At 41.3% G+C, this 23,065-nt stretch overlaps 1 protein-coding gene across 1 annotated transcript in view; it reads left to right on the top strand.

Annotated features, from left to right (window-relative positions):
• The first annotated feature begins 406 nt into the window (after positions 1 to 406).
• Tmem209 (transmembrane protein 209) overlaps positions 407 to 23,065 on the top strand; it is a 33,850-nt gene continuing 11,191 nt past the window's right edge. Inside the window, exons 1-9 of the mRNA XM_036181182.1 lie at positions 407 to 465; positions 1,285 to 1,421; positions 1,580 to 1,638; positions 3,681 to 3,812; positions 4,288 to 4,529; positions 7,229 to 7,430; positions 11,859 to 12,034; positions 12,962 to 13,033; positions 21,957 to 22,053. Of these exons, the coding sequence (XP_036037075.1) occupies positions 463 to 465; positions 1,285 to 1,421; positions 1,580 to 1,638; positions 3,681 to 3,812; positions 4,288 to 4,529; positions 7,229 to 7,430; positions 11,859 to 12,034; positions 12,962 to 13,033; positions 21,957 to 22,053 (1,120 nt within the window). The 5' untranslated portion in view covers positions 407 to 462. The remainder of the gene's footprint in view (positions 466 to 1,284; positions 1,422 to 1,579; positions 1,639 to 3,680; positions 3,813 to 4,287; positions 4,530 to 7,228; positions 7,431 to 11,858; positions 12,035 to 12,961; positions 13,034 to 21,956; positions 22,054 to 23,065) is intronic.

Below are 23,065 nucleotides of genomic sequence, written 5' to 3' on the forward strand. Positions count from 1 at the left end.
AGTCCAACTGGGGTAAAAAACATTTCAAAGCAGGAAAACTTCTTTGACATTGCTGATTGTGTCTGGACACATCAGGCATGCTTGTATCTTACAATTAGCCATCCGGCTAAATAAAACCTGTTTACAAATGTGAGCCCATAAGGGTCCTAAATAAGTCTACAATTGATAATATTCCAAATTCAGCTTGTTACAGTCATTATTTTTTACTAAGGGCTCAGAACCTGGTCTGAATTTTGCAGCTCAGTTTCCTCCCTGTAGCTGAGTAGGAGCCACAAATCCGAGGGCGTTGCCCTGGCAACGATCGCTGCCCTGGTCTCTCTGCCCAACCCCCTCCTTCTCGCGAGAAGAGATCGCTCAGTCCTTCCGGTAACTGTAGTCTTCTTAGCCCGCCGCCGCCTTAGGCTTGGCTTCGCGCATGTGCAGTAGGGAGTGGCGCGAGTTCGCGGCTTCCGGCTGAAGAAGATGGTGCGTTTTGGGGGTTGTCTTTGTGCTTCCTGGACGTGGAGTCCACGCGGTCCCCCAGAGTTCCACGCCTAAAGTTGTGCCTGGGGGTTCAGCCAGGGGAGGATGTGGCCAGAAGTCCTGCCACTTTAGTGGAAGGGAAGAGAGGCACAGAAGGTTGACTAAAGTTTGTGCAGAGGTAGCCAGGGAGGGAAGCTCTCCGACCGGAGTTTTGGCGCGGGGCTGGATGGCGGGAAGGATAGCAGTAGTCCGACTCCCAGGAGCTGCCAATGTCAGTGATTGCGGAGCTGAGCCTAGCAAGACAAAAGGAGATACAGTTCCAGTGAACCAAAACTGAATGCACGCGTCCCTACTCTCTCTTGACCCTTCACATGATAATACCCGTCCACCTCATCAGTAAAGCTTTAAAACCAAAAGGAGATCCCGGGTCCGTATCACTCCAAGGTCAGGGTTAGAGTCTGTCACAGTAAGGGCAAAAGTTTGTATCTTGTGTCTCTTCATCGAGACCTAGTAACATACTCGAGTCACAGACAAACCGTGAATTCTTTGCGGACTTAATAGCAAACCATTACATTACATTATGAAACAAGACATTATCATTTATTGCAACCATTAGCGTCTCTGAAATAACCAGCCAGTTCTCTGTTGATTTCTCTGTAGTACCAAAGGTATTTTAGGATTCCCTTTTTATGTACTAATACTAAAGTGGGGGTGGGAAGGAATGTCAAGGAAGAGGAAAAGTCGGTGGGGTTGTTACTTTACAACAGATACTTTGGATTTCTTCTGATTAATTCCAGGCTGTTTTGTTTTGCCTTTGAATAGATGCAAGGAGAAGTGAGCCCCAGTGCTTCTCTTATTGACAGAACCATCAAGATGAGGAAAGAAGCAGAAACTAGGAAAGTGGTTTTAGCCTGGGGCCTCCTAAATGTCTCCATGGCTGGAATGATATATACTGAAATGTAAGTTAATCGGCCCAAGAGTGAAACTTCAAACCATTGTTGCCTGCTTCTATGGCTTTTCATATTTCTTTTGGTTTTCAGTGTTTGGTTTGTTTGGGATGGAGTTGGGGATATATATATATATTTAAATAACTGAAAAGCATTTCTAATCTTTTCAGGACTGGAAAGTTAATTAGTACATATTATAATGTGACGTACTGGCCCCTCTGGTATATTGGTAAGTAATTTTCACTGGAATTTAGATTTACTAGAAATGAAAACTTGTTTATAAGTTTAATTCGGCTTAGATTCACTCTTTCATTCAGACAAACCTACTCTGTTTCCCAAAACGATGAAAACCACAAAAAAGAGACTAGGAAAACACTTTTTTTTTGTTTTGTTTTACAAGACAGGGTTTCTCTATGCAGCTTTGTGCCTGTCCTGGAACTCACTCTATAGACCAGGCTGGCTTCAAACTCACAAAGATCCACCTGCCTCTGCCTCCCCAGTGCTGGGATTAAAGGCGTGCACCACATTGCCTAGCAGGAAAACACTTTTATGGGAAGAACATTCTAGTAGGAGGCTGAGTCAGGAGGATTATTCAAGTTTGAGGACAGCCTGAGATAAATAGCAGAAACCTGTCTCAAAAAAAGAAGAAGGAGAAGGAAGAAGAAGGAGAAGGAGGAGGAGGAGGAGGAAGAAGAAGAAGAAGAAGAAGAAGAAGAAGAAGAAGAAGAAGAAGAAGCAGCAGCAGCCGCCAGGAATGGCAGTGAACATCTAATCCCAGTACTTGTGAAATGGAAGAATAATCAGAAGTTGGAGGCCAACCTGGTACATGAGTGAGACCTCGTCTCTAACAAATAAACCAAGCTAATAAATAATACAAAATTAGGTAGTTAAGAATCCTAAGAAGAAAAATAAAGCATGTGGGTGATAAGATTTACCGGTGCCGTTCCTGAAATAACCCTCTTCACCTTCAAGGCCAGACCATAAAGAGTCCTAGAGATGTTAAAATAAGTCTGTCATCTATGCAAATTGAAATCTAACACACCTTTAATCCCAGCACTTGGGAGGAAGAGGCAGGTGGATCTCTGTGTAAGTCAAAGGCCAGCCTGGTCTACAGAGTCAGTTCCTGGATAGCCAGAGCTACACAATGAAACCCTGTCTCAGAAAAACAAACAAGAAAGAACTCTATCATGGAGGAATAGAGAGATGACGGGGAGGTTAAGAGCACATATTGCTTTTGCAGAGGACCAGGTTTTGTTCCTGGTACCCACATGGTGACTCACAACTCCAGTTCAGGGGGATCCAGCACCCTCTTTGGGCCTCTGCCTATACCAGGCAAGCACATGATGCTCATACATACAGACAGGCAAAACACTCATATACAAATTAACTTTAATTTTTTTAATCTATCAGAGTGGGTGTGGCAGATGGGAAAGGAGATTCAGGATCATCATGCTACAGCAGAGTCATGGCTCTCTAACAAGCTGGGACTCCTAAAATTCACTAGACTATTAAAATGAATGTCAAAATACCTGCTGTACAGGTTTATAAGAATCAGTAATTAGTTTAAAACTCACTAGCAAATGCTCCGCACCCAGTAGACTTCAATTAAGTGGAATCTGTTGTGAGGAAAAAGAAACTGACTTTTTAATTTTGGATGTTAAGTTGCTACAAACGGAACCAGGAACTTTCAGGTTTTTTTTGTTGTTGTTTTGTTTTTTTTCTTTTTTTGGTTTTTCGAGACAGGGTTTCTCTGTAGCTTTGGAGCCTGTCCTGGACTAGCTCTGTAGACCAGGCTGGCCTCCAACTCACAGAGATCCGCCTGCCTCTGCCTCCCGAGTGCTGGGATTACAGGCGTGTGCCACCACTGCCCTGCAAACTTTCTGCTTTTTAAAATAATAGATTTGGGCCGGGAGGTGGCGGCGGCGCACATCTTTAATCTCAGCACTTGGGAAACAGAGGCAGGTGGATCTTTGAGTTCCAGGCCAGCCTGGTCTACAGAGTGAGATCCAAGACAGCCTGAGCTACACAGAGAAACCCTGTCTTGACAAACCAAAAAATAAACACACAAACAAATACATTGGCGCTGTAGAGGTGATTCACTGGGTAAAGCCACTTTCATCAGGCCTTACAACCTGAGCTTGAGTCTCCAGAACCAATATGGCGAAAGAAAAGAACCACAAGTTGCCCTCTGACCTCCACATGCCCCACCCACGCCCACCCCACAAGTAAAGAAAAAGAATACACTTAATAAGAGTTGTTGTTTTCTTCCAGAACTTGCTCTGGCGTCTCTCTTCAGTCTTAATGCCTTATTTGATTTTTGGAGATACTTCAAATATACTGTAGCACCGACAAGTCTGGCGGCTAGCCCCGGACAGCAAGCGCTGTTGGGGCTGAAAACGGCCGGTGAGTGAGGGGTGGGGAGAGGGCAGTGGTCCCTCTTAGCTTCCCTTTCATAGACTCTGAGCTAGAAGGAATATCAAACAACTTCATGGAACTAGGTTCTGCTGTCTTGAGCATTGTGGAAATGGTGAACAACTGATGAGTTGTGTTTCTGTAATAATGCTTCGTGTAATTTACTAGCCAGCCGCTTCTGTTACTTTCTTTTCATGTCTGTATGTAGCCCTGGCTGTCTAAGCTGGCTTGGCCTCAAATTCAGAGATTCGCCTGCCTCTGCCTCTCAACTGTTGGGATTAAAAGCGTGCTCCAGCACACCCAGCCCTTAACTCTGTTTTCAGAATTGTATTTATGCTCAAGAGACTGAGGCGGGAAAAGCTTAAGGTCAAGGCTAGCCTGAATTACATAGCAAGCCCTAATTTTTAACTTTGTGTTTTCATTTAAGCATCTAGTGTGTGTGTGATTTATGTTCTCTTCCTTCTAGCCGTGCAGACTACACCTCCCCGGGATCTGGCAGCCACCCAAGTCCCGCCCTCGCCACCTTCCCCTTCAATCCAGGGTCAGAGTGTATTGAGTTATAGCCCATCCCGTTCCCCCAGTCCCAGTCCCAAATTTGCGGCCAGCTGCATGGCCGGGTACAGCCCTCAACTGCAAGGCCTGTCCTCCGGCGGCAGTGGTTCCTATAGCTCTGCTGTGACCTACTCTCCACTCAGTGGCTACAATAAGGTAATGATGCGTCTGTTTGGCCAATAATGCTATTTTAGTATTGGCAGTTGTACTCAAATCACCCAGTGTTGAATGAATCAAACTCTGCATTTGGTTGGTGAGGAAACTGAGGAGCAGTGTTGTCTGAATAGCCCAGTGAGAGCCAAGAACAGAAACCAAGTGTCCTGTCACTCAGTCAGAAGTTCTTTAAACAACATCCTACCATTAGCGCTTTTGAAGATGACAGAACATGACAGTCGCGCCGAGCAGTGGTGGCGCACACCTGTAATCCCAGCACTCGGGAGGCAGAGGCAGGTGGGTCTCTGTGAGTTCGAGGCCAGCCTGGTCTATAGAGCTAGTCCAGGACAGGCTCCAAAGCTACAGAGAAACCCTGTCTCAAAACAACAACAACAACAAACAAACCATGACAGTCCCCAGCTAGTTTCAAGTCTTGAAATAATTTGAAACTGGTTTCTTTTATGCATGTTTTCCCTTTTAAAGCTTTTTTGTGTGAAAGCTTCACTTTCTCTTCTGGAATTTTAACACTTTGTATCATGTCTGATCCTCTTAACTAAAGCCAGGGATCCTCATGTGGTTAGGTTCTGGAGTATGGACGCTTGCTGTGTCTCAGGTAGAAATCTTTAAATTCCTTAGTGATGTCAGTGCTGGTCTAATTTTCTAGAGTATTACTAGCAAAAGTTGTAGGTTGAAATTTAAATTCTGTAAGGCATAAGGCTGCAAGAAAGGCATCAAAAGAGAAAGCAGTCTACCAGAAGCTCTATTGTGTTGGGCTAGCATCTCGAGCTACTGGTTAGAAAAAGATGGCCTAGAAGAAAGCAGCAGCCTGTCTCAGCCTGTTACGTAACACTGTTGTAAAGTGAAATGCCAGGCTACTAGTTATCCAGTGTTAGGTAGTAGAAGTTTTTCTTCTTCTTCTTTTTTTTTTTTTCTGTTTTTTCGAGACAGGGTTTCTCTGTGTAGTTTTGCGCCTTTCCTGGCTCTCTCTCTGTAGACCAGGCTGGCCTCGAACTCACAGAGATCTGCCTGGCTCTGCCTCCCAAGTGCTGGGATTAAAGGCATGCGCCACTGCCGCCTGGCTGGTAGTAGAATTTTTAAATTATTTAGACATTAAATGCTATGAGAAATGTGTGGTTATAATTCATAACCTAAAGGCCAGTATGGATTATTTATTCATTTGTTTATTTTTATTTTATGTGCACATTTGTCTTTGTGAACAGGTTGGATCCCCTGGAACTGGAGTCACAGACAGTTGTGAGCTGCCGTGTGGGTGCTGGGAATTGAACTTGGGTTCTCTGGAAGAACAGCCATTGCTCTTAATCCACTCTAGCTCCAGATTTTTTTTTTTTTTTAAGAAAATAATGTTTTTTTTTTCTTTTTGTTTAAAAAATTTGTAGAATATATTTTGATGATTATATTCTTTGCCCTCCTGAGTATGGCTTTTTTGTTTTATTGTTGTTGTTGTTTGAGGCAGGGTTTCTCTGTGTAGCCCTGGCTGTCCTGGAACTCGGTCTGTATCCCAGGCTGGCCTAGAAAGTTTCTAAGCCAGGGAGATGGCTGAGCGAGTAACGTTCTTGTTTTGCAAGTCTGATGAAGAGAGAAATCCTTGTACACAAAACACATGAAAGTAGTAGTACTGATAAATGGACACCAAAGCAGACCCCATCCTCCCGACAGGAGCATGACTTACACTCTCACGGATTCGAGTGAGTGTCAGAAAGGGCCGTCTGCTTTGGCAGCTCATCTCAGTTTGAGGAGCGGGCCCTAACGAAGCACAAGGACTGTCAAGCGGGCCCAGCAGGTGGAGGAGGCTGCCCCCAGCCTGGGGACGTGAGTCTGATCCAGGCCTCGTATGATAGGAGGAGAAAAGCAACTCCAAAAGGCTGTCCTGTCGCGGGCACACCACCTATGGCACACACTAGCATTGCATGCAGACACACCCAACCCCTCCACAAGTAAATGTAATCGAAATTAAGTGTTAAAGCTATCAAAAATTCAAGTAAGGATTTATGTATAGTGATGTTCATAACAGCCAAAAACCCAAAGAAATGTCAATGCATAGAACAGAATGAAAAATAATTTTTAAAAATGTATTTTATGTAATGTCCATGTGTTTCCCAGTCAGGCCTTGAACTTAGGCTCCTCCTGTCTCAGCCATCCATCGTTGGGACTGCAGACTGTAGTACAGCATTTTCTTTTTTTTTTTTTCTTTTTGAGATATGGGCAGTTTCATGTAGCGCAAGCTAGCATCAGACTCAGTGTAGCTGAGGGCAATGAACCTTGAACCTGATGCCTTCATCTCCCGTATAATGGGGTTATATGCAGCCACAGTTTTTCCTAAATACATTTCAAGACTGGAACATTACTCAGGATAATTTTTATTTTATTAGTGTGACTCAAACTCGGGTTGTCAGGCTTGTATCTTTGGGTGGCAAGCACCTTTACCTGCTAATCGGTCTTCCTGGCCTCTGTTGGGTTGTGTTGTGTTTTTTTTAAACTGTTGTTGTTTAGATAGAGCCTCGTGCAGTCTGGCTGGCCTCAAATTGCCCATGTAGCAGAGGCTGGTCTTGAACTCAGCCCTCTTGCCGCCGCCTCCTGTGTGCCAGCATTTCAGAGATAGCTTGCATGTATTACTTTTAAAAATAAAAAATGAATGTTTGCATTTCAATTGAAAGTAAACCCCATGGTTTCCTTTTATGCAGTTGGCAAGCTTTAGTCTGTCTCCTCCTTCTCCACACCCTACCACTGTGGGCCCAGTGGAGAGCAGCGGGGCGAGAGCTCGATACCGCGCTTCACCCACGGTCTATAACTCACCTACGGACAAAGAAGACTACATGACAGACCTGCGGACTTTGGACTCTTTCCTTAGGAGTGAGGGGGAGAAGCAGCACAGGGTTAAGCTGGGTAACTGTTTCGTTCACATCTGTACACATCGTATCTGTTGTCACTTTACATAAGCCTTATCTAACAGTAGAGTAGCTGTTAAACTTAGGAGGTAAAACATAGTTGACCTGAGCAATCGTGACTCTTTCTCTGTGGTCAGTTTAAAAGCCCTCCACACAAGCCACCATTTCCCTAGATTTGGCTGTGTGTGTTTTAAGCAGGGTGTAGCAAAGCTTAAGTGCAGGGCAGAGGCAAAAGGGTGGGGCGGAAGACTGTGGCTCCTGAAAGTGCTGCTGGGTCTTCGTTGGTGTTGTTGTTTGTTTTTAGTAGCATTTTAAAAATTTGTCTCTTAATAATCCCTTAAAGCCTATAGTTTACCTAGGGAAACAGTGTTAGCAAGTCTTAATCTGTTTGAGGTGGATTTGATTATTACAAAGTCAATTATTTGAAACCAAATTAGGTTATTGAACTGAGTAATGATTTCCCCCCAGGAACTTCCATAGAAAGCACATTAGGTGCAAAAGCGTGGCCATGGTGAAGAAGCCAAGTTATTGGAGCATGGCTCTTTGTGTCGCTTGAAATCTCTCTAGGGGTTTTTAATTTAATTCTGCCTGCAAGTGCCACAAATGTCAAAGAAACAAATCAATATTATCTTGTTACTTTCTTCTTTTTTGAAATTTTGAGCTATTTGAAGTATTCTGAAAATTATAGAGTAGCACAAAGAACAATTGATACATATCTTTTATGATTTCAGATATTTTTCATTTCTTTGTTCTTTTTTTTCTCTCCCATTTAGAAGTATTGTTGTCGATGTTTGTAAGTGTTATTGCTGTTGCTTTTCACTGTCAAGCCAGACAAGACCTAGTTATCTTTATTTCTTCCTAAGTTAATTGTGCTGCGGTTAGATTCTGATCTATATCTATTAATGTTGAGGTTTCTCTTCTTTTTCTGGGTAGGGAAGGCTTTTTAATCTTAGACTTGCTTGGAGGCTCTCTGGTCACTTTTGTATAATGGTTCTGACACATTGAAAAGAATGTGCACTCCAAATTCTCTCTAGCTCTTTGCCTGGAATGTCTTTGTGTATGTCTATACTTTTAACCATTCTGCTGTGTTCTTAGGCTTTAGGTAATTTAAATAGTCGGCATAAATTAATACAAAATTTTTGCAAACCTCCTTGCTAGCAGGTTATATAAATAGTCTGTTACAAATTTTAATGCTGCTTTTAACATTGGTTTAAAATTCTTTTTAAAATTATTGCTATGTTCTCATGGGGATTTTTATGTCTTTGTGCTTTTGAGACAGTCATGCAGGCTGGCTTGGAATTCATTATGTCATCTAGGCAATCTTCAAACTTACAGTGTTCTGACTCAGTCTCCTGAGTGCTAGGCCTGCTCGTACGGGACTTTCTAATTGTATCATCCCACATATATTCCCGCCCCCCCCCCCCTGCATTTGTGTATGGGGATTCGTGTGTGTACATATAATCAATCTTGGTGCCCCTTCCTTGGGTACTGTTCACTTTGGTTTTTGACATGGGATCTATCATTGGCCTGAAACTTGGCAGTTAATAAGTTAAGCTGGCTTGCCAGCTGCCCCAGGGATCTACTTGCCTCGGCTTTCCTAGTACTGGCTGACATCAATAGCCCATAATGACTTTTTTTTCTTCTTTAAGATGTATTTTTGGCTGGGTGTGATGGCACTCCTTTTATTTCACCTCTTCAGTGGTAGAGGCAGGTGGATCTCTGTGAGTTACAGGCTAGTCTGGTCTCTTAGTGAGATCCTGTCTCAAAAAGAAAAAAGGAAGGAAAAGAAAAAGAAAAGATTGTGTATTCTTGATGTCTTTCTTTAAACATTGTGTTACCCATCTGTCTTTTCTGTCTTTGCCTATCTTCTCTACCCCCTGGACTCTCCTGGCTGGCCCTGGAATAAGACTGGGTTCTTTTAGAGGAGAATGGTATTTAGAAGTTAATATCTGGCAGGGCAGTGGTGGCGCATGCCTTTAATCCCAGCACTTGGGAGGCAGAAGCAGGCGGATCTCTGAGTTTGAGGCCAGCCTGGTCTACAGAGTGAGTTCCAGGACAGGCAGGGCTACACAGAGAAACCTCAAATTACAAAAAAAAAAAAAAAAAAAAAGTTAATGTCTGAGTACTGAGCATGCTATTGTTATTTAGGTATCATATTTTTGGTTCTTACAACATACAACTAACAAATAGTCTATATAGATAATTCAATTCCATATTCCCGACTCAATTTTCCAGGAGTGAGAAGCTAGGCACACATTCACACATTCATAGCCTCCCTTCCTCATACATGCCTGAGAGGTTTTGCTGAGTCATTTAAAACAAATTGTAGACTGTGACATTTTATCCCTTAGTATTCCACGTGTCTCTTAAGAACAGGACATTTCCCCTATAATTTCAAAATTCATTTCTTTTGATACCTCTCTAAGTCAGACACATTAATACAGTTGACCCAGTGATGACCTTTCCCCCCAAAAAGAACTTACTTTTTTGCTCTTGTCTTTGACTGATGCAGGCTGCTCCATTTAGTTGCATCTCTTTTGTCTTCTTTACCCTAGGTGTGAGTATGTGTATCTTTATGACATATTTTTAAAGACATCAGGCTGTTGTGAAAATTGTTTTGTAAGCGCTAACTTCAAATGTTTTTGGTAGGAACACAGCTTAGTGGCTTGTCTCTGTATTAGATTAGGAGATGCGTGATACACTTGTCTCTGCTGATGGAGAATTGCATCACTTGGTCACCATGGTAGTAAGCAGGTTCCTTCGTATAGTTTTCCTTTGATCTCTTGCTTCCAGCCACCCTTCCTGCAGTGATCCACCCCAGAGCTTGCTGAAATGGACTAATGCGAAGGTGATTGCAAATGGAGACTTTTCCTTCCACATCGAGGGATGGGGCATTCTATAAAGAACAACCTTGCTTATCTCTCAGCGAGGTTGTTTTTAGTCACTTTGGACTCAAAGTTTACCTTCTCTCAAATGTGCTTGATGTTGTTGTTGTTGTTGTTGTTATTGTTGTTGTTGTTGTTGTTATTGTTGTTGTTATTGTTGTTGTTATGTTTGTTTTTTTCCCAAGACAGGGTTTCTCCATGTAGTTTTGGTGCCTGTCCTGGAGCTCACTCTGCAGACCAGGCTGGCCTCGAACTCACAGAGATCCACCTGCCTCTGCCTCCCCAGTGCTGGGATTGAAGGTGTGTGCACCACCGCTGCCGCCACCTGGTTATCTCAGTGATGTTAAACCCACTTTTTCAAAGTTGATCCAACAGTTCAGTTATCTGAAATTCCTGGAGACTAAATTTCTCCACTTTTGCAATTGATTTTTCTGCTTGGGGTCTCATTTGCTAGTAATTTGGATGGTTTTTGTTGTTTACTTTTCAGTTTTAGCAGTTTTGTGTATTCTGGGCGGGCTGGGTGGAAACCTGGTCTCAGAGGCGGAAAGAGTGAGCCCTTCATAAGTGCACTTGTTACTGAGGACGTTTGTTCACTGTGCACGTGCTGGTGGTAGAGAAGTCATCCCTGCTGGAGAAGAACTTCGTTTCCTTTTCTTGGGGAGTGCAGACTGACTAATCCTTCAGTGCAGTAAGGGCTCCAAGACGAGACCCTGATGGCAAGGGACTCCTAGATGGCAGTTCTTAAATCTCACAGATAGTTTTAATCAACACAGGAATTACTGCAGGGTACCATGGGAAACACAGTTTGTATAGCCTGGAGTTCAGAAAGGCTTTTTAACAGTGCGGCTGTTAACTCCATTCAGAGGAGCTTCCAAACATTTGGTCTTCCTGATTATTAACCTTCTTAGAGAACAACAAGCTTAATTTTACAGCAGAAAGAAACAAGACACTTCCAACCATTCATAATTCTTAGGCCTCTTAAGTTGATAGTGCTTAGTAATATTCTTATGTTCTTTTTAATTTCTAACCAGTGAGCTCCAAAGAGAAGACAATGTTGGGGACCAGGGGAGACACTTCTGGGTTTATCTTCTGACTCCTGGAGTACTGGGGGGGAGTGCTTGTCTTCTGACTCCTGGAGTACTGGGGGGGAGTGCTTGTCTTCTGACTCCTGGAGTACTGGGGGGGAGTGCTTATCTTCTGACTCCTTGAGTACTAGGGGGGAGTGCCTGTCTTCTGACTCCTGGAGTACTGGGGGGGGGGGGAGTGCTTGTCTTCTGACTCCTTGAGTACTGGGGGGGGAGTGCTTGTCTTCTGACTCCTTGAGTACTAGGGGGGAGTGCCTGTCTTCTGACTCCTGGAGTACTGGGGGGGGGGAGTGCTTGTCTTCTGACTCCTGGAGTACTGGGCGGGGGGGAGTGCCTGTCTTCTGACTCTTTGAGTATTGTCAGAAGTTGCCTAGTTCCTAGCTACCCAGTGTTTCTGAGTTATTGCTATATAAACAATAACTGTAAGAACTAAAACTCTCCAATTTTTCATTGCAGGGAGCCCAGATCCCACCTCACCTTCCACCAGCCCTACCTTCTGGAATTACAGTCGTTCTGTGGGGGATTATGCACAAACCTTAAAGAAGTTTCAGTATCAGCTTGCCTGTAGGTCTCAGGCCCCGTGTGCTAACAAAGATGAAGCTGATCTCAGTTCTAAGCAAGCTGCAGAAGAGGTAAAGGGAAAATAAAAATGATTTCATATATTATGATTTTCAAATTGCTAGAAAATAGTTTATCTCTAGAAAACTTTTTTCCTGTGATATTCACTTTTACTAGTTAGAAATATAAATTACATTCATTTATGGAATAGCTTTTGTCATTGAAATTTTTACAGTTTATGATACATAGTTGACTAAACTGTTCTGCCTAAAATACCCTTCTACAGTCCTTAGAAAAAAGGTTCTCAACAGTAGGTATTAACTCAGTTGTAGAGTACCAACTTGTGTAGCATGCACAAGGCACTATGGTTCTTCCTTAGCACTGCACCAAATAAAAATAAAAAGAAATTCTCGGGGCTGGAGAGATGCTCAGCAGTTAAGAGCACTGGCTGCTCTTCCAGAGGCCCCTGGTTTAGTTCCCAGTCCCCACATGGCAGCTCACAACTGTCCAAAACTCCAGTTCCAGAGATCTAACATCCTCAACACAGACATACATGAGGCAAAACACCAATGCACATAAAATAAAAATAAATCATTAAAAAATTCTCAGTGTCCCACACTATTGCTTCTAAAATATGTGCATTTGCCAGTCTGTTCTTCATCCATTTAATATCAGATACGGAGTTTTATATTTTTATTTCATGCTTGAAAGCAAAACACACAGACACTCTAACCTACCAGAATAAGGAATTTTCTGCTTTTTTTCAAGACAGGGTTTCTCTGTGTTGTTTTGGTGCCTCTCCTAGATCTTGCTCTATAGGCCTCGAACTCACAGAGATCTGCCTGGCTCTGCCTCCAATCATCGCTTTCCAGAATAAGGAACTTTTGAAGACATATTTGTTCATGAACAACAACCATGAGTTTATAATAAGAAAATTACTAAATGCTAATTAAATAAATATTAGTGTATCTGAAGGGCCTTTTTTTTTTCCTTTTAAACAGGTCTGGGCGAGAGTGACTATGAATAGACAGCTTCTGGACCACATGGATTCATGGACAGCCAAGTTTAGAAATGTAAGTTGTGGGCTGGAGTGATGGTTCAGTGGTTAAGAGCATTGGCTGCTCTTCCAGAGGATGCAGGTTCAATTCCCAGCACCCACATGGTGACTCACAACCAACTATAACTCTAGTTCCTGGAGATCTGATGCCCTCTTTTGACCTCCATGGGCACCAGACATATATACATTCTGGTAGACACATATATATATATATATACATGCATATGAACACACACATAAAATTAAATAAGTCTTTTTTAAAAATTTTTATTACTTAAAACAACTTTTAACTTTAAATAAATTCTGATCATATTCTTCCCCTCCCCAAGTTCTTTCTGCTTCTCTCCCCCTCCTTACCCATATAACTTTAAGTTCTTTCTCAAAAAACAAACAAAACCAATACAACAACAAAATCAAGGAAATAAGATAAAATACCACCCTAAACAAAACACCAGCTGTAACCAAAGAAAAGTACACAGGCAAACTGTGGAGTCCTTTATACGTTGATCAGCTACTTCTTTTTTTTTTTTTTTCCATTCAGACTTTTTTCTTTTTCATTTATTTATTTATTTTTCTATTATCAGCTTGATATGGTACAAATTCTTATCCTAATAGTGAAATGTTTCATTGAGGCTTCCCAGTGATGAAGTAAAACCAAAACTTACTATAAGCCACAGTCATCCTAGGGACCCCCCTGCTATATGGCCTCCCTGGTTCTGTGGGTTGCAGTCTGATTGTTCTTTGCTTTGTTTCTAGTATCCACTTATGAGTGAGTACATACCATGTTTGTCCTTCTGGGTCTGGGTTACCTCACTCAGGATGATATTTTCTAGTTCCATTCATTTGCCTGCAAATTTCATGCTGTCATTGTTTTTCTCTGCTGAGTAGTACTCCATTGTGTATATGTACCACATTTTCTTAATCCATTCTTCAGTTGATGGGCATCTAGGTTGTTTCCAGGTTCTGTCTTTTATGAATAGTGCTGCTATGAACATAGTTGAGCATGTGTCTTTGGGGTATGATTGAACATTCCTTGGGTATATGCCAAAGAGTGGTATGGCTGGGTCTTGAAGTAGATTGATTCCCAATTTTCTGAGAAACTGCCATACTGATTTTCACAGTGGTTGTACAAGTTTGCATTCCCACCAACAGTGGAGGAGTGTTCCCTTTGCTCTGAATCCTCTCCAATATAGACTGTCACTAGTGCTTTTGATCATAGCCATTCTGACAGGTGTAAGGTGGTATCTCAGAGTCATTTTGATTTGCATTTCTCTGATTAAGGATGTTGAGCATTTCTTTAAATGTCTTTCAGCCATTTGAGATTCTTCTTTTGAGAATTCTCTGTGTAGCTCTTTAGCCCATTTTTTAATTGGATGGTTCAGTATTTTGATGTCTAGTTTCTTGAGTTCTTTATATACTTTAGAGATCAATCCTCTGTCAGATGTGGGGTTGGTGAAGGTCTTTTCCCATTCTGTAGGCTGTCTTTTTGTATCAATGACTTTGTCTTTTGCCCTACAAAAGCTTCTCAGTTTCAAGAGGTTCCAAGTGTCTGTGCTGCTGGTGTTATATTTAGGAAGTGATCTCCAGTGCCAATGCATTCAAGAGTACTTTCTACTTTCTCTTCTATCAAGTTTAGTATAACTAGATTTATGTTGAGGTCTTTGATCCACTTGGACTTGAGTTTTGTGCATGGTGACAGATAAGGATCTATTTGTAATCTTTTACATATTGACATCCAGTTAGTTATACCAGCACCATTTGTTGAAGATGCATTCTTTTTTCCATTGTATAGTTTTGGCTTCTTTGTCAAAAATCAGGTGTTTATATGTGTATGGATTAATGTCAGGGTCTTTAATTGGATTCCATTGGTCTGCATGTCGGTTTTTATGCCAGTACCAAGCTGTTTTTATTATTATCACTTTATAGTAGAGCTTGAGGTCAGGGATGGTGATGCCTCCAGAGGTTGCTTTATTATACAGGATTCTTTTAGCTATCCTGGGTCTTTTGTTTTTCCATATGAAGTTGAGTATTTTTCTTTCAAAGGCTGTGAAGAATTGTGTTGGTAATTTGGTGGGGATTGCATTGAATCTGTAGATTGCTTTTGGTAAGATCGCCATTTTTACTATGGTAATCCTGCCTATCCATGAACATGGGAGATCTTTCCATTTTCTGATATCTTCTTCAATTTCTTTCTTTAGTTACTTAAAGTTCTTATCAAATAGGTCCTTCACTTGTTTAGTTAGTGTTATCCCAAGGTATTTTATATTATTTGTGGCTATTGTAAAGGGTGATGTTTCTCTGATTTCTTTCTCATCCCTTTCATCATTTGTGTATAGGAGGGCCACTGATTTTTATTTGTTTGTTTATTTTTTGGTTTTTCAAGACAGGGTTTCTCTGTGTAGCTTTGCACCTTTCCTGGATCTAGCTCAGTAGATCAGGCTGGCCTTGAACTCACAAAGATCCACCTGCTTCTGCCTCCCGAGTGTTGGGATTACAGGCATGTGCTACCACCGCCCAGCTGATTTTTTTTTAGTTGATCTTGTTCCTGCCACTTTACTGAAGGAGTTTATCAGCTGTAGGAGTTCCCTGGTAGAATTTTGGGGGTCATTTATGTATACTATCATATCATCTGCAAATAGTGAAAGTTTGACTTCTTCCTTTCCAATTCGTAGCCCCCTTGATCTCCTTTTGTTGTCTTATTGTTCTAGCTAGAACTTCAAGTACTGTATTGAATACATATAGAGAGGGTGGAGAGCCTTGTCTTGTTCATGATTTTAGTGGAATTGCTTTGAGTTTCTCTCCATTTAATTTGATGGTGGCTGTTGGCTTGCTGTAGATTGCCTTTATTATGTTTAGGTATGTTTCCTGTATTCCTGATCTCTCCAAGACCTTTATCATGAAGGGGTGTTTGATTTTGTCAAAGGTTTTTCAGCATCTAATGAGATGATCATGTTGTTTTTTTTCTTTCAGTTTGTTTATATGGTGTATTACATTGACAGATTTTCGTATGTTGAACCATCCTTGTATCCCTGGGATGAAACCTACTTTGTCATGGTGGATAATTTTTTTAATGTGTTCTTGGATTCAGTTTGCCAATATTTTTGTTGAGTATTTTTGCATCAATGTTCATGAGGGAGTTTGGTCTGTAATTCTCTTTCTTTGTTGCATCTTTGTGTAGTTTGTGTATCAGGGTAATTGTGTAGCCTTATAAAAAGAGTTTTGTAATGTTCATTCTGTTTCTGTTGTGTGGAACAATTTAAAGAGTATTGGAATTAGTTCTTCTTTGAAGGTCTGGTAGAATTCTGCACTGAAACAATCTGGTCCTGGGCTTTTTTTGGTTGGGAGACTTTTAATGACTGTTTCTATTTCTTTAGGGGTTATTGGACTATTTAAATAATTTATCTAGTTTTGATTTAACTTTGGTGTGTGGTATCTAGCTAGAAAATTGTCCATTTCTTCAAGATTTTCCAGTTTTATGGAGTAGAGGTTTTTGAAGTATGACCTGATGATTCTCTGGATTTCCTCAGTGTCTGTTGTTATGTCTCTCTTTTCATTTCTGATTTGGTTAATTTGGGTGCTCTCTCTTTGCTTTTTGGTTAATTTGGCTAGGAGTTTGTCTGTCTTGTTGATTTTTTTTTTTTTTTTTTCCCCAAAGAACCAACTCTTTGTTTCATTGATTCTTTGTATTGTTCTCTTGGTTTCTATTTCATTGATTTCAGCCCTCAATTTGATTATTTCCTGGCATCTGTTTCTCCTGGGTGACTTTGCTTCTTCCTGTTCAAGGGCTTTCAGGTATGCTGTCAAGTCACTAGTGTGAGATTTCTCCAGCTTCTTTATGTGGGCATTTAGTGCTATGAATTTCCCTCTTAGCACTGCTTTCATAGTGTCCCATAAGTTTGGGTATGTCGTACTTTCATTTTCATTGAATTCTAGGAAATCGTTAATTTCTTTCTTTATTTCTTACTTTACCCATTGGTATTTCAGGTGGGCATTATTCAGTTTCCATGAGATTGTAGGATTTCTATGATTTTTGTTGTTGAAATCTAACTTTAAGGCATGGTGGTCCAATAAGATACAGGAGGTTATTCTGGTGTTTTTGTATCTGTTGAGATTTGCTTTGTGACCAAGCATGTGGTCAATTTTTGAGAAGGTTCTATGGGGTGCTGAGGATGGAATGTTCTGTAGATATCTGTTAAATCCATTTGAGTCATAACATCTGTTAGGACCTTTATTTCTTTGTTAAGTTTCAGTCTGGTAGATCTGTCTTTTGGTGAGAATGGTGTGTTGAAATCTCCCACTACTAATGTGTGGGGTTTGATGTGCCATTTAAGCTTTAGTAATGTTTCTTTTATAAATGTGGGTACCTTTGTATTTGGGGCATAAATGTTCAGAATCGAGACTTCATCTTGGATTTTTCCTGTGATAAATATGTAATGTCCATCCTGATCTCTTTCGATTGATTTTAGTTTGAAGTCTATTTTATTAGATATTAGGGTAGCTACACCAGCTTGCTTCTTAAATCCATTTGATTGGAAAGCCTTTTCCCAGCCATTTTCTCTGAGGTAGTGTCTGTCTTTGAAGTTAAGGTGAGTTTCTTGTATGCAGCAGAAGGATGGATCCTGTTTTTCTTATCCATTCTGTTAGCCTGTGTCTTTTTTTTTTTTTTTTTCTTGAGCTGAGGATTGAACCCAGGGCCTTGCGCTTGCTAGGCAAGCACTCTACCACTGAGCTAAATCCCCAACCCTGCCTGTGTCTTTTAATAGGTGAGTTTAGACCATTGATATTGATGGACATTAATGACCAGTGATTGTTTGTGGTAGTGTTTCGTTTTCCTTCTTTGGTGTTTGTTCGTGTGGGATTATCTATTGCCTGAGTTTTCATGGGTGTGTTTAGCTTCTTTAGGTTGGATTTTTCTTTCTAGTACTTTCTGTAGAGCTGGATTTGTGGATAGGTATTGTTTAAATCTGGTTTTATCATGGAATATTTTGTTTATTCCGTCTATGTTGATTGAGAGTTTTGCTGGGTATAATAGTCTGGGTTGGCATCCGTGGTCTCTTAGTGTCTGCATAACATTTGTCCAGGACCTTCTAGCTTTCATGTTTTTTGTTTTTTTTTTTTTTAAAGATTTATTTACTTTTATTTACTTATTTATTATGTACACAGAAGAAGGTGACAGATCTCATTACAGATGGTTGTGAGCCACTATGTGGGTGCTGGGAATTGAACTCAGGATCTTTGGAAGAGCAGTCGGCGCTCTTAACTGCTGAGCCATCTCTCTAGCCCCTCATAGTCTTTATTGAGAAGTCTGGTGTTATTCTGATGGGACTGCCTTTTCTGTCACTTGGTCTTTTTCCTATGTGGCTCTTGATATTTTTTCTTTGTTCTGTATGTTTAGTGTTTTGATTATTATGTAGCAAGAGGATTTTTTTTTAAATCCAGCCTATTTGGTGTTCTGTAGGCTTCTTGTATCTTCATAGGTATTTCTTTCTTTAGGTTGGGAAAGTTTTCTTCTATGATTTCGTTGAATATATTTTCTGTGCCTTTGAGTTGGTATTTTCCTTCTTCTATTCCTATTATTCTTAGGTTTGGTCTTTTCATGGTGTCCCAAATTTCTTGGATGTTTTGTGTTACTTTTTTTTTTTTTTTTTTTGCCTTTTCAAGACAGGGTTTCTCTGTAGCTTTTGGAGGCTGTCCTGGACTAGCTCTGTAGACCAGGCTGGCCTCTAACTCACAGAGATCCACCTGCCTCTGCCTCCCCAGTGCTGGGATTACAGGCGTGCGCCACCACCGCCTGGCATGTTACGACTTTTTTGTCTTCAGTGTTTTCTTTGACTGACGAATCTATTTTCTCTATTGTGTCTTCAGTGTCTGAGATTCTCTGTTCCATCTTTTGCATTCGGTTGGTTATGCTTGTTTCTGTAGTTCCTGTTCATTTAGTCAGGATTTCTATTTCCAGCATTCCCTCAGTTTGTGTTTTCTTTATTGTCTCGATTTCAATTTTCAAATCATGAACTGTTTCCTTCATCTGTTTAATTACTTTTTCTTAGCTGTCTTCGATTTCTTCCAATTTTTTGTTTGTTTTTTCTTCCATTTCTTTAAGGGAATTTTTTTACTTTCCTCTTTAAGGGAGTTTTTCATTTCCTCTTTAAGGGCCTCTAATCTTCTTAAAGTCATTTTTAGGGTTGATTTCTTCGGTTTCTTCTGTCTTGGTGTGTTCGGGTCTTGTAGGTGTAGAATCACTAGGTTCTGATGTCATATAGGTCTTCATGTTGTTGCCTGTGTTTTTCCGCTGGCGTCTACTCATCTCTTCCTCTGCTCGGTGCAGGCAGTGTCTGTATCTGAAGGTGCCTCTCTTGTTCTAATTGATAGTCTTGGTCCACTAGGAGTTTGTGGACAAATCGGTGCTGTTGGGCTCTGTTTCTCTGGGAGTAGCTTAGTCTAATCAGTGTTAGTGGGTTCTGTGTCAGCCAGCAGTTGTTCCCAATTGGTGCAGGATGTGTTTATGGCTCCAGTGGTTGTTAGGTTCGTAGGGGTTGGTTGTTTCTTTTTTTTTTGGTGGGGAGCAGGGAAAGGTAGCTGTCTGGTCCCTGGGACTCCAATGGGTAGGGCCTAGGGGCTAGAGACCTGATCTGCCAGTCCGGAGATGGGGGCTTACCTGTTCCCAGTCTGTGTAGGGTAGGCTTATGATTCTGATCTCTCTCTCTCTCTCTCTCTCTCTCTCTCTCTCTCTCTCTCTCTCTCACACACACACACACACACACACACACACACACACACACAATTTAAAAAAAACAAACAAACAAACAGAAAAAAAACCGAAAGCAGGAAATTTAAGTTGTATCACTGGGGAGGCAGAGCCAGGGAGGTCTATGTGAGTCCTGGTCTGCAGAGCGAGCTCCAGGACAGGCACCAAAACTACACAAAGAAACCCTGTCTCGGAAAACAAAAAGTGATGGTGCACATATGGGGGTAGAAAGGACAGTCACTTCTGTTAGAATTGACTGTTCAAGGTGTGCACATAGGGGTAGAGAGGGTCACTTCACAGTATCTGCTTTCTTGGGATTGTATATTCCTTTCCGTGTTTAATCAGTATAGTTAGAGAAAATAAAGGAACAACATGTTTTTAACTTCTTCCCTTTCCCAAATTTTCAGTTTTATTTCCCAAAAAGATTTTTTGTCAGTACATTACATACCTAGAATTGTGAGGAGACAAGAAGGTGACCCTCAGAAGACACTCATGTGCTGGATGCTACTGAGAGTATTTGTGCAGTTTCCTTATCTCCCTAGACAAGACTCCTCCGACCCACTGTTTACACCGACTCTTCCGCACACAGCAATGTTGGCTTCTCAGGCTTTCTTCTCTCATTCTCATAGTGTCTGTGATTCCCAGGTTCTGTGACAGACTGACTCCCCCTCCATGGCTTGGAAGAATTTTGTTTTGTTATTACGCTTTAAGTAAGGTATCAAGAGGGAGAGATAACCAGCCAGGTATGCTGGCACATGCATATAATACATTCTAAGGAGGCCGAAACAAGAGTGGGAGACTTTAAGACTAGCTTGGGCTACATCACGGGCCATTGTTTCAAGAAAACAAAAATACAAGAAAATAAACAAACAAACAAATAAATAAATGCAGTATTTTCAGTCCAGTACCATCATTCTCAGTCAGAATTTCTGGGGATGAGCCTGTATCTCTTTTAACTAGGCAGTTTTGCTAGCACCAAAGAGTAGATAGCAAGTTGTTTGCATATAATGTTAAGAATGAGTAAGTGACAGGATGTCCTTGGAACTGTACATTGTTATACTTCTATTACAAACAAGACTAAAATGCTAGCATTTAAAATGAGAAGACTTGACAGGCTTTCCAGAGCTGAGAGATCTGGAGAGGTGGGGTAGCAGCTGTGAGCATGGGTACTCTTGCAGAGGACCTGGGTCTGTCCCCAGGAACCCATGCAGGCAGCTTACTATCTCCTGGAACTGCAGCTGAGGGGCTTCCAGTGCCTCTACTCAAGTAAGCCCCTCTACTCACATGCACACACAACTAAAAATAATATAATATAAAAGAGAGAAAGGGGCTTTCAGTTTCCAAGGTTTTCTGATTCAAACTTCTTAGAAGGCATTGTGAATTTGTATCTCATCTGGAGTATTTTCTTCCTTTCACAGTTAAACAAAAGCTTAGGAACAAGTCACTGCAAATACAGTGACACACGAACATACCAGACAGAGTCCCTTTGTGCAGCCTTTCACACCTCCACGTCAGTCTGACACTGGCTATGGAAAGGGGAATCTGAAATCCCCAATCTTTACAGTATGACCTTTAAATACTGTAATAGTTATAAACTGCTTTTAAATATAATAAATCTGTTTGTCCGCAGCTAGGCATGGGCAAGCCTATAATGAGTTAATCAGTTACCCTAGTTTGAAAACTGTTTTACTGATTATAAACTAGTATAAGTGGTATTGTAATATGTGATTAATTACCTCTAGAAATGTAGACTGACGGTCATGTTTCCTTTCAGCCAAGAATAACAATCAGAAAGTATTTTGTTTTGGAGACAGGTCTTATAATGTAGCTCTGGCTGATGTGGTACTTGATATATATATGCCAGCTGGTCTCAAACTTCTGACAATCTTCCTGCCTCACCTCCCAAGTACTCAGATTATAGGCATAAGGCACTATGTCCATCTTAAAAACAGAAATTTAGAAAAAAAAATTGATACCTAGTTGAAAGTTTAACATTTTCTGAAATGAAAAGTATATATGACTTAAGAATGTAAATTGATTTGTGCGTGGTAGCATGTCTGCACTCTCAGCATCGCCGTGTTTGATGACTCTGTTAGTCAAGTGGAAGAGAAAAAGGTGCCTGAGAAAGGAAAAGTAATGATTTGGGAACACTTGGGAATGGTGACTACAGAAGCTGTTCTTCATTCCTTCTTAGTGGATCAGTGAGACAATATTAGTGCCACTTGTGCAAGAGACTGAGTCTGTCAGCACTCAGATGAGACGGATGGGCTGTCCCGAGCTACAAATAGGAGGTATGTGAAGCAGAACTCCATCTGGGCTTTACTCCAGGAAATCATTTAAGTGGAAAACAGCTTCTTGTAATGGCTGCTGAACGTCTACGGTTGTCTTCAGGTGAAGAAGAAAATGTTTGTAATTGTTTTTAGAAGTAGCAGCTTTATTTGAGGTATGCTTACCTTCTTTCCCATTTGCCTGTTGAAAGTAGAGAGTCCATGGGTTTGGCTTGAACCATCCATCACCCCAGCTAAGTTTATACTGTCTCATCGCCCAGCACCCTTCAGCAGTCACCCTTCTTTCCACACACCCCCTCAGCCGTGTGCAAGCACTAGCCTGTTCCTGTCTCTGCGACAGGCCTGTTGGGGTGATTCATGTTAGTGAGGCCAGTCAGTATGTGCTCCTTTGTGACTGATGCTGCCTTTCACCTGAAATAATATTTTTTAAGTTTCACCCATGTACTTTATTTCTTTTTATGCACAACTAATAATCAAAATGCATCTTTTACATTTTACTTACCCATTCTGGCCTGGAAAGATGACTCAGTATTAAGAGCACATAGTACTCTGACAGAGTTCAGTTTCCAGTGTTCACCAAACACCTGTAAATCCAGCTCCAAGACACCTGACAACTCTGGTCTCCATGGGACCTGCACTCCTGTGCTCATCACACCCAGACACTCAGACATAGGCAAGGTTAAAATCCATGGAAAAATAAGGGGCCAGAAAGATGGTATTGTGCTTAAGAGCACTTCCAGAGGATCAGGCTCAATTCCTAGCACCTACATGGCAGCTCACAACCAACTGTAACTCCACTTCCTGAGGATCTGACATCCTCTTCAGCCTTAGATGGCACCAACTGTGTATGTGGTACACGGATAAAGTAAATCTTTTTAGAAGGATTAATTCTTGCTATCCTTTATTCTTTCAACACATCCTGAGTAACTACAATGTGCCGGGTACTGTTTTAGGCATTGGGACGGCGTAGCACTATAAAACAATGACTGAAGCTCCTGTCTTTGTTGAGCTCTTT

The sequence above is a fragment of the Onychomys torridus genome, chromosome 3, assembly GCF_903995425.1.
Source record: "Onychomys torridus chromosome 3, mOncTor1.1, whole genome shotgun sequence".
In the NCBI taxonomy this organism is placed as follows: domain Eukaryota; kingdom Metazoa; phylum Chordata; class Mammalia; order Rodentia; family Cricetidae; genus Onychomys; species Onychomys torridus.